This window comes from Saccostrea cucullata, unplaced genomic scaffold (genome assembly GCF_032062105.1).
Source record: "Saccostrea cucullata isolate Sc308-1 unplaced genomic scaffold, CSIRO_AGI_Scuc_v1 ctg1083, whole genome shotgun sequence".
Lineage (NCBI taxonomy): Eukaryota > Metazoa > Mollusca > Bivalvia > Ostreida > Ostreidae > Saccostrea > Saccostrea cuccullata.
In genome coordinates, this window is record NW_026934038.1 from 45,914 (window position 1) to 57,819 (window position 11,906).

At 34.2% G+C, this 11,906-nt stretch overlaps 1 protein-coding gene across 1 annotated transcript; it reads right to left on the reverse strand.

The window, feature by feature from the left end:
• Positions 1-6,748: 6,748 nt before the first annotated feature.
• Positions 6,749-11,253, reverse strand: LOC134239839 (uncharacterized). The gene is made up of 2 exons (XM_062721970.1): positions 10,641-11,253; positions 6,749-7,457 (listed from the first exon to the last, which is right to left on the reverse strand). The coding sequence occupies exons 1-2, from the start codon at positions 10,996-10,998 to the stop codon at positions 6,856-6,858; spliced, it is 960 nt and encodes a 319-aa protein (XP_062577954.1). The 5' UTR covers positions 10,999-11,253; the 3' UTR covers positions 6,749-6,855.
• Between the last annotated feature and the right edge of the window lie 653 nt (positions 11,254-11,906).

An 11,906-nucleotide genomic window follows, 5' to 3' on the forward strand; every position in this document is an offset into this window, starting at 1 on the left:
AGAAAAATAAAACAGGGAAATTAAAACAAATGCTTAAGAAGTGTCTTTTTCTTATTACTTGTTATTTGGTACAAAACTGTTCATATAAATTGCAAGCATATATTTTCAAAGTGATTTTCAGCCTGGTGCATTTGATTGCCTTAATGATCCATTATATTCCGGAAATAAAAATGCAGAGTTTAAATACTTAAAACCACTTAAATTTCGCTAATACAGTGTCGATCAGACGCGACTAAACGGAAAGTGGACTCAGCCTACGTCCTCTAGGGTTATCCTTAGTAAGCCCAAAACGCAGCCATTGCAAATGCCGAAAGCAAACAGATCTCACAAGTGCACAAAGACAGCACACCTCGAATTTGCAATTACGTATCAGAATTGTCAGTTGCATTACCGATATATTGACCAATCGTAGCAAAGACCAATCAACATATCGGTTTCTTCTCTAAACATTGTGATGTACTTATATAGACAGGAAGGTCGAGCATCGCTCGTTAAGCGTCATGTTGATGAAACAAGAATATCAACAGTCTCGTTTATAGTCATCATTTCGTAAATTCTATGGTCGATACAATGACCTTGTCAGCAAATATAATTTATCATTGAATGAAATGCTGACTGACGTTTTTCATACCAATTGTTAGTCCATTATTTATACACTGAATTGACGACGGATTTTTTCCGTTATTTCCTGATTATGACAACGAGCACACGGCGGGTGTGACCGGTCGGCAGGGGATGCTCACTCCTCCATGGCACCTGATCCCACCTCTGATGTTTCGGAGGTCCGTGTTTGCTCTGCTCTTATTTTGTATATTGTTTATTAATGGATGTTGAGATTGAATACTGTTCGTTATTTTCATATCCTTCTTGAAATAGAGCACAACCTCTGATCCAAAATATTCCAATACATGATGAAAGGTCTATTTCTGAAGATCAATTATTTTTTGGCTCGTGGGCTGTGCTCATATTTTAATTCTTTGCTGAAGGTAGTCAAATGCGCATATTTTCTGCAAATTTCAAGAACATTGCAATTTCTCAAAGCCTGTTTTCAAATATTTGGATTCTTAAAACAAAGTTTTATTATAGAACTTGAAAGCACCAAGTGTCTACTTTATCTTGATATAAAAAATGGAAAGAGGGTGATAGTTAATTAATTGATATAAGTACAGGGCCATTTTTTGCATAAGATGGCTCTTGCTCTTTGAAGCACTTCACCGGCAAACGGTGACTTCTCCATGTGAGTTAAAAATTCTCGAGAGGGACGTTAAACAACATACAATCAACCAATTCTTGGCTAGTCGCCTGGTGCTGCATTGATAGAGCCACTTGAGTAAAGAGTTTATCATTACGTCGCAGGTTCAAATCCCACTGGACCAGGATACTGTTCCCTCGGATGAGATCGTATAAACCGTGATCCCATGTTGCAGAAGATGCTGGCTAGAAAAGAATACGTCGCTACTCATCGTCCCTAGTGCCAAGCATTTTGTCAAAAGCCGCTCTCCACCGACGTACATTAGTGTGAAAATATCTTGAGAGAGACGTTAAAGAACAAACACAAAATGTCTCAGTTTGCTTAGGTTTAAGGGGAACTCGGGCCCCCCCAAAAAAAACCCTGTTGGTTTACATGCACATGCTTGCAAATGATTGAGAACATAAATTATATTGAAAATCATGATATATTTTCACATGAGAATTTGATTTTGATACCCTCTAAATCAAAATTGAATGTTTACCATACTTAAATTAAGTGTATTGAATTAAAATACCGATTTCGAGTTACCCCTCTTCTCCCAAAAAAGGGGAGAACGTTTTTTTTTAAATAACAGGTATTAGTTAGTGAATATATTTCACAATTATAATAATTTTAGAAAGCAGAACATGAGTTTGTAAAAAGATGTCCGACGTTACAAATGTAAATGACATTCAATAAAAAACATATACACATCTAGGACACAGTGCTGCAATGAATACAAAGACAAAACAGCTTGACAACTAAAAGTCGCAAAAGACTTTAGGTAAAAATCATTAATTCTTGTCTCTGTTTGTAAGTACGAAAAAAAAACTTCCATAAAATCAACAAAATCGCTTCCGAATGATTACAATTAAGTAATACATTAATATTTTGAATTAGTTTTTGATTCTAATCATCATCCGAGTCTTTTGCAGGGCTTCGTAATATTTCCAGTGATACCACATTGGGGCTTTACCATCACGTACAGGTGAGGTGTCGTACTGTCCAATCAGATGTGCTCTGTAACAGTCTTTATGCCACAAGGCTCCATGGAATCTTACAGCACAGTTACGGATACTACTAATATCGTTATCCTGATCCATTGTGGTAAATCCCATACCACTGTGAAAATCTAAACTGTCGCTTATAAAAGGGTATTGATTACATAGTAGTCTATCATTTTATAAGTAAACATTTATGATTTTAGTCAATATCATGTACAGTTTATGGTAAGAAAAACGCTATAATACAAAGTTTTGTAACAATCTTTTATATGAAATACAAAATACATTACAAATTACACACACGCACGTAAAAACAATAATTATACGTATATGAACATTTCAATCAAAATAAAGAATTTATCATGAGAGCCATCTTTTGATTGTGATGCGTGTTTTATATTCTGGGTTTAATACATTTATCAAAATTGACATTTTGGGTAAAATGCAGTCAATAAATAAAATCATACTCTATACATAATGCAAAGTATGGATGTAACAGTCAATGCAGATAAATGCTTCATTTTTAGAAAAACATAGACAGATTTAATCTTGAATAATAGAAACATTTCCTTGCATCTACAAGTCTTCCCAGGTATTCAATGACAGAACAGCCACTGAAAACACTTTGACGGTACACTGTAGCAACCTAAAAGTGTTCTTCATCTGAGAGTAATTAATTCTATTCTATACTTTATAGCGAGCGCAGCGCCGCTCGTCATTCACGCTGCTCGTCACTGCGTATGAGCTTTACAACAACGCCTTGGCGAAGAAAAACTTCAGACTTTGTACTTTGATCCAAACAATTTCTTTCCGAAGTAACCAGGGTCACATAATTATTAGCGAAATGCATTTTGCTACTACGCACACTACGTTTTCGCAGTAAAAATACTTTCCAAGAAATTAATAAATGAGCCATAATGGTGGCTCAATCGGTAGAATGCTCGCCCCGTGGAAACAAAAACCGCTTGTCTCGACAGTCCTAAGTTTATAAAATTGGCAGCATAAAATCTTTGCTAAAAACTCGGAAATTTGAAGTGAAAGTTTAGATCATTATACACATAATTTTTAAGATGAAAGCAAAAAATGCAAGCTGATATTGTATTTTTGGATAGAGATACCTTATTATTATCACAATTGCTGTCTATGTAATATCTTTAAAAAGTAACTATTAATATATTGATTTATTGTGATAATTATCGATAATCACCGATAGAGATAACAATATTTATTATTATACACAATGAAGGCAAATGTAAAGTTATTGTCTGACGTCATGGCGTCAGACAGTACTAGATTTAACCAGGGCTTATTTATGCAGTCGTTCCATGAAATTGTTTAGATAGTTCGATGGTGGAAATTTCGATACATACATACATGTGTAATCTCCAAAGACTTATGTAGTTCGTCCCAGGAGGAAATTATTTACATTACTGGATGATCTTATCTTTAATATAATCCGTGCTTTCATCTTTGAACATGCCCAGTTCAGTTCTCTATAAAGAAATGCCTTATTATATAAATATAACTGTTTTGTGTTGTGTATAAAAGATTAAATCATTTTACATGTTATGGTTAAATTATTGATTGCTTATTTTCATTAAAATTATACCTAACATTAAATTACTAGTACCTAAACATCAGGCACGTGGTCAAATATTTTCTCTTCATTGCCCTGCTCCAAGTATTGTAAATCTTATAATACGGTACCTGAGAAAAATGCAGTGAGCACAGAAAAAAAATGTCTTTTTCAAGTTCGCTTTTAATACTTTATTTTGTAAATAGATATGTACATGTATGTTGCTGAAGTGTTATACTTCAATCCTATCCAATGATTATATTTTGGACCATATCATGCATATTACATTGCAAATTAGTTTGCATCTTTTTGTTTCTTTTCCTAGATGTTTCAGTTCAGAATTTCATAAATCAATCACGTAATAGTGTTAAGTAGGGAATCATTGTACATCAAATGGTTTAAGAAGCAATGGAAGCTTTCAAGAACAGCAGGGCAATGGTCAGCATGTGAAACGCTCTGCCAAGATAGTTATCGCCAGGGTTGGGGTTAGGGTAATACGCGCCCATTAAGGATACACCAAAGGTTTTTTAAGATTTTTGTCAATTTTGAGATTTTTGGCTAAGAAAATAATGCTAATCACTGCTTTATAATGCATGAAAAATTCTTGCTGATTATTAAATGGTTTTCTAATTATTTAACAATAATCAAACATAAACACTAACACATGTGAATGTGCTGTTATTGAAGCTTTTGATTCGCTCTGTAACTGCCTGCTTCTGAAAGGAGCAATAAATCACTGTGACCACTTGGGGAATTTTTTACTAGCCACACAGAGGCTATCAGTAATTAAACTACAAGGACTCTAGATTTAGGGAACGAGATCTAACAGGTCACTAATGACTATGAAATAGTAGGTGGAGCTTACAGAGTGTAGCTCTTGCCATTTTTCCGGGAAATCTTTCTGATTCAGAATTGAACCAATTTTACTTCATTAAAAACACCTAAATAAAGAATAGAACCTCCCATTTGTGTGAATATGCATAGGAAATATTGATAAGTGACAGGTTTCCAAAGCTGAATCTCCAAGGTGTCATATATTTCTAGTTTTGGCAGACTTTGTTGAGTAATGGGTTTTTGTCCTCTACTGTAAAGTAAGATCAGACAGTTGGTGGTATTATTTCAATAGTTTCAGCTCCCTTATTTATTGACCAATTTGTCTGCAAACTGGCCAGAATGTGTCTCACATGTGTGTTCACAAAACCGTATCTCAGATTTTCGATATCTTGCTCAGTTCTTGAATTATTAGGGGAAATGTAGAATAGAGCTAATAAATTGGTAACATTGAAAGACAAATAAATGAAACTTTTGAATAAGGAGATTTTTCAAAAATCGGAGATACGGTTTTAAAGTTCAATCTTTAAGCTACATTGAGGCAAAATTTTGACTTTGAGAGGTGGAATACAAAGAAGTTGATTAATAAAATATAAATGCATTAATGGAGTTTTATGAAGAGACTTACTTTTACAATTGACGACTGACTTTTACAATTTAAACATAGACAAACTCCAATCACTAAAATGTAAAAGTCAGCTGTTAAATGTAAAAGTAAGTCTCTTCATAAAGCTCCAATATTTACATTAAAATATGAATGTTTCAATAAGATAAAAATGAAAATTTAGATTAAGATCCAATGATATATATATATACTTTTAGTATGTTATCTTTGTTAATGAAAGAATTACAAACAAATGAAATGATGCCCTGCGGAAACCTTTGGTGTATCCTTAAGTGATCAAAGATCTTCCCATTGATTTCGTCATTTACAACCTTTATTTTATTCTGTTTGTTGAATAAAAGATCAGTTCATATAAAACATTACTTGAAAATGCTGACCAGGGATCTTGAAACATCTTAAGCCTAAGTCGATCAAAATCTTTATTTTATAATAAAATGGTGTAAAAGTCCAGCAGACCAGAAGAGTTAGGGTTAGGGATATTTTTAACATTGTTTTACAGAGATGTTGTTATGTGCAAATGAAGAAATAAATTCCATAATTAATAAATATTTTATCAGAGATTAAAAATTTCACCTTAGTCTTAGTTTGTTTCATGATCCTGGGGCCAGGAGCTTCAATTCAAAGTTCTTTGTACATTATTGTATACAATATTGATTATGCATGGTTTCTTGAAGATATATTAGCGAACGAAAAATATTATATAACATAATATATTATTTCTTTTCGCTTTTTAAATTTAAGCAAACCACGTCAGACGAGCTTTTTAGGAAAGCTAATACTTGTATAGGATTTATTTTGTTGTTGGCGAACGCGGCCACGGCCCTAGGGCTGCCGGATGATAAATTGGCAAGCCCTAAAATCATTATTCATTACATTAAACATTACATTATATGCATTACATTAAACATATATGCCACATAAACAATTTGAGGGCTTATAGTTTTCACCACTGTCCCAATGTGGAGCCCTCAAAGATAACATTATGCATTATTCAAACATTGTGGCATCCATTATTAATGAATATACATTATTCATTATGCATACATTATGTATTTCATCATTAAACGTTATTCATTATGCATACATTATGCATTTCACCATTATACATTATGACATTATACATTATTTGCTTTATGATTGAAAAAGATAGACAAAATTATACTGGTACTGGGAACAGATACTCAGTAAAATAATGCTATCAAATTTATGAAATATATAATACAATTTTTTTTAAAATTAAAACAGCACTGTTCTTTTGCTTTTTCCCGCCGTGACGATGGAAAGCTTTTTTTCCGATTAGATTTCTCTTCTTCAATGAAACAGGAAGATAACAGGCAAATACCAATCACACAGTCAATTCAGCAGCATTTGATGTACATGTATATTGGAAGAATTTAAAACTGCAAAATACAAATAAACTACGGCAGAAAAGGTTAACTTAGAATTATACGGGTACTGGGAACAGATACTCAGTATAATAATGCTATCAAATCTATGAAAGCCAAAAGCGTCGCGAAATATCGCCACATGGTTGTTCTAGCAAAGGGAGAACAACCACCGCCAAAAAAATTTGGAGGATGAGCGACGCTTAAATTGACCGGCACCTACGTTCGCCATTGGAAGAGCAGACTTGTTGCAATTTACTTTGTAAATTATATAGAAAAATGTCATTGCCAAGGTCGGAAAGATGAACACCATCTTTAACAAATAATCCGTTAGCATCCCAAGATATCTCGGGATAACTGATGTAAAAACCATTATTAACAACAAACAATTTGCTCATAAAACTGTTAATTCTTTTGACTGCGAGATTTTGAGATTTAACATTCTTACTGTAGCGCCATGAAGATCTGGGAAGAATATGAGACCACCCCATGGTAGTATTTGGAAGTTTAGACTGAATCATTTGAATTGTTTCTTTCATCATTACGCGTAGATCAAGTAAAGGCACATTACCTATATCATTACCACCACAGTGAACAATTAAAACATCAGGTGATGGTTCATACCTTAGTAGTAGCTGAATGCGGGGAATCAGTTTTTTCCAAGTTAGGCCACCCTTGCTCTGCCAAAGGATGTGATAATTAAGACGTCTAAGACCCAAATGAGATTTTTCGGGTGAAAGGCTCGCTCGTTGAAAAGCCCACTTCATAATGGATGATCCGACTATCCAAACACTTTTTTCTTGCCCTATTGTGATAAAATATATTTCACTGATTTCTAATATACGTTTTATAAGCATTTGAATACCATCTACCTTTTTTCATGATCTCGGATTCAGAATGGCCTTTTGTAAAACTGTCCGAGGCAGCCCCAATACGGAAGGAGTGGGAAGTGTAATGTGAATTTGAAAGACCTAAAAGATTTATAGCTTTATTAAGGACTGAAGTAAATTGATAACTGGTAAGGGGACTGTCGTCTATGTGAACAAAAAGGGGGCCATTAGTTTTTGGTCTGACGGACAAATATCTTTGTAAATGAAATAGGGGGCATATAACTTGCATAGGTAACTCATTCAATTGAATTCTTGAACCATTTCCTGTTTGATCAGTCTTTGAATAAGGGACTGTTAACAATAATATTTTCTTTTTTATTGATTGATCGAAGAAAATTTGTATATCGTTGATGCTGATAACATGATATTGTCATTTGTTTTATTGCATGTAAATTCACCGACTCTCAAAAAGGCATGATACGCTAATGAGAATGCAGAGCAAAATAGATATGTTTCAAAATTGGAGGAGCATACTAGACTTGAGCTTGGTATAAGCTTTTCCAAAAAATTTTTCCGTAATTGAGTATAATCAGTGGAACCTGTCAACTTGCATTTAAAACTTACACCCAATAAATAAGATGATATTGTGCTGTACGCTAAATCTCGAAGGGCCATGTGAGCAATGTAAATACACAAGAGAGAAAGGGGAGGACCCCAAATATCTTCTAAACCATATTCATTCTTGAAAGTAGAAAATATCTTTAAACTATTTGAGTACTGTAGTTTCGTGTTAAGGGCAACTGACTTGAGCGTTAAATACTCTATTTCAGCTCTAATATCATCTTCGTGAAATCTTCTGGGATGGGTACAGGATCTTTGTCCGCTTCTGGTGCGAGAGCCCGGAATCTTTCCACTGTTTTCGGGAAATAGAATCAGCGATAGAATTATTGCAACCACAAATATGTTTAGCTTTAAAATACATATTGTTAACCATTGAATGGAGAACTAGAGGACGCACTAATTCCATTACTCTTTTAGATTTAGACGTCTTCCTGTTTAGAATAGATACTAAAGCGATGTTGTCTGTATGAAACATTTTTTGGTTTTGGAAATGATTTTTGAATAACGCAACTGCCAAAACTATTGGAACTAATTCCAAGAAAGTTATATCCGACATCATGTCTGAATCCTGCCACTTGGTGGGCCACGGAAAATACGCCCAGTGACCTTGTAAATAAACGCAGCAGCCAAGTTGTGAATTTCCTGCGCTGTCCGTATATAAGTGTAGCTCGAAATTTGAAAGCCAGTTAATCTCTAAAAAATTGAAAGTGCCGTTGAACTGTTCAATGAAACTTAACCACACCTGTAGGTCGCTCTTCATACCTGCATTCACCCTTATAAAATGAGACGGATGTTTAATCCCAAACATGGCATCACAAAAACGACGATTAAAGGCACGAGCTGCAGGAATGGACTTAGCGCAGAAATTAAGAGACCCTACTAAGGACTGTAGCTCTTTTAATCTTATTTTAGTTTTTCCCAAAATTGTCTCGATCGTTTTCTTAAGTTCAATTGTTTTTTCTTTTGGTATACCTATAACCATTTTTTCTGTGTCAATTTCTATACCTAGAAAAACCAATGAATGCGTGGGACCAACAGTTTTTTCATCTGCCAGCGGAATTCCGAATTCACGACAAGTATTCTGAAAGTTTGACATTAATAATTTACATACTTTGAAATCTTCTGCAGCAAAAATAAAATCGTCGAGGTAATGGTTTAAAGTTTCTATTCCTGTTTTTATGACAGTTACCCACTGTAAAAAATGAGCAAATTTTTCCCAAAGGGCACAACTTGCCGAACATCCCATAGGTAAACACATATCGTAATAAAACTTGTTATTGAATTTAAAACCAAATAATTCATGATCCGAAGGATGTACTGGTAATAACCGAAATGCTGATTTGACATCCATTTTTGCAAGAAATGAGTTTTTACCTAGTGCTGCAATCATTTCTAAGACTTCATCAAAAGGTGTGTAGTGAACCGTACGATAATCGGGATCAATAAAATCATTAACACTATTTCCTTCGGGAAATGATAGATGATGTATTTATCGCCAACCCCCGTCTTTTTTAGGAACTATACCTATAGGTGATATTCTAAAATTTTGCAAGGCTACTTGATCAAATGGACCTGCGACACGACCTAATGCAATTTCTTTGTCTATTTTCTGCTTAACTTCGTTCGGGTGTTGCGAAGTTGAAACTAAATTAGTACATGTCGATGAAAAACGCTGACCTGAATATTTGATTTTAAAACCACTATTAAAACCTTCTTTTAATTCGATTGCATCTAAAGTTTTTGGATACATATCCAGGAACAAAACCATATTGTTCACATTAATAGGTGTTGTTCCTGGTTTTCTGATGATTTGATGACTGTGGTTTTTTCCAGAAGCGACGAAAAAGATGAGAGTTCTTTTCATTGTTAGACACTAGGTGTTTGTTTGAATTTTGATTTGTTTCTTGACACTTTGTTGCAGGGTGCTTACCAGTACATTTCAAACAACTGTGACTATATTGACAATAAGGACGGACACAAAAACCTTTGTTATTGAAATCGAAACACGCTTTTTTTTTTAAGTGTATGTTGTCTTGGAACACTTAAAGAATTTACATATAAAAGCCACAATTCTTGGTCGATTTTGTTCCAGGGAATACAAGCATTTCTTGCTTTCTTAAGACGAAATTGCTTGTCATATTCCCTCCAACCAAAACCTGTTGACAGGCTAGCAGCGGCTTTTACATTTGCCATATATTTAAGCAACTGTTGCGCTTGTTCTGAATGAGCACCCAAGTATATACTCATGAAAATAAAAAATGCGTCTAGCCATGTTTGAATGTCTAGAATCTTAATTTGACTAACTGGTTTGACAGACAACTGACCATTATTTAGGACCAATTTGTTCTCTTGATCGTTGACTGGATGCCTATCAAGTAAACTGTGCAACTCAATAAATTCACCTTTAACAATTTTTTGTTTTGTAGATTGCGGTACATGCATACCTAAGTCATCGTCAACGCTTGTTATTGCATTATTTAATTCTAAACATGAAGCTAGATTGCTTGATTCTAAACTTAAAGGAACTAAATTAGTACCTTCTTTTTCCACTGGCTGTTTTGGATTAATTACAACGTCAATCTGTTGTTCAGATACGTCGCCTGCGGCCACTGTACTAGTTGAAAATCCATAGTGTTCGGGCGAAGCTTCATTTTGCGGCTGTGCCGATGTCAGGGTAGCGTCTTGCCTCTCCGTAATAATAGACTTGATGGTCTGTCTCAATTCAGGGAGGATTAGTTCCGATACTGATGAGGCTACTTCCTCGATGCTTATTCCCTGCGTCGTAACTTGGGAAACTTTCGGCTTTTTTCCTGGTAATCTGGCTTTCCCTGCTAAATTTCTTTTTCCTTTTGACAACTGGGCCTCCGCCTTGTGTGACGTATGGCGAGGTTGCATTTTTCTTTAAATAGTACGATTTTTTCCCTGTATTTTTGAAAATTTCTGAAAACTGCCCTTACGCACAGCTGATAATATGAAAAGGTTTACAACCGTTGTAGTATAGCGTGACGTAATGAAAGTCAAAATTATGACGACACAATACCCAGGTACAGGAATAATTTTTCCCGCAGTTTTATCGGGTGCAAGTGAACTAATGTTGTCATTGCTATAATAATCTGATTTATTTTGAGGTGAAATAAATTGTATTAATGCAGAGACAAAATACTTATCAGGATATCAATCTTCAATTCAATAAATAATGGAATCTTTAAGGATACTGGGGAATATTATTCTTTAAGCAATTATCACTTTTGAAAAATGAGTATGCATATTGCAAATTTTTTCATCCCTTAAAAAAAGTTAAGTTTCACTTCAATTATAATTCACTTGTAATTTCAAAAGTATGCTCAAATTATTACAAATATAAAGGAAAAGAGAACTCCTAAACAGCTCTTTTTTTTATTTTATTTTTATGATTTGATTTACTACAGCCTTTAGAATTAAAATTTTTGACTTCATTTTGCTTCATTTTTAAGATTTTTATTATCTATTTAAATACCTAGTTATGCGGAACTGTTTCCTTGTGAAAATATTTTTACAGTGTATATATTTTAGCTCACCTCTAATAATCTCTAAAGAGTAAAGAATCTTTCGCTCGGACATAAATCTTATGGTGACCAAACTTGCACACAACCAGACTGACTTTGGAAACTGAATCTGGTCCTCAAAATTAATGTAGATCTCAATCAAATAACTCAACGAAAAGAATTCAAAGATGATAAATTAAACATATATAAAGATACCTATCCAGTAATTTTTAGACGCATTTCCAAACCCCTCTTTGTACCCTCTCCTACGTAGTTCTG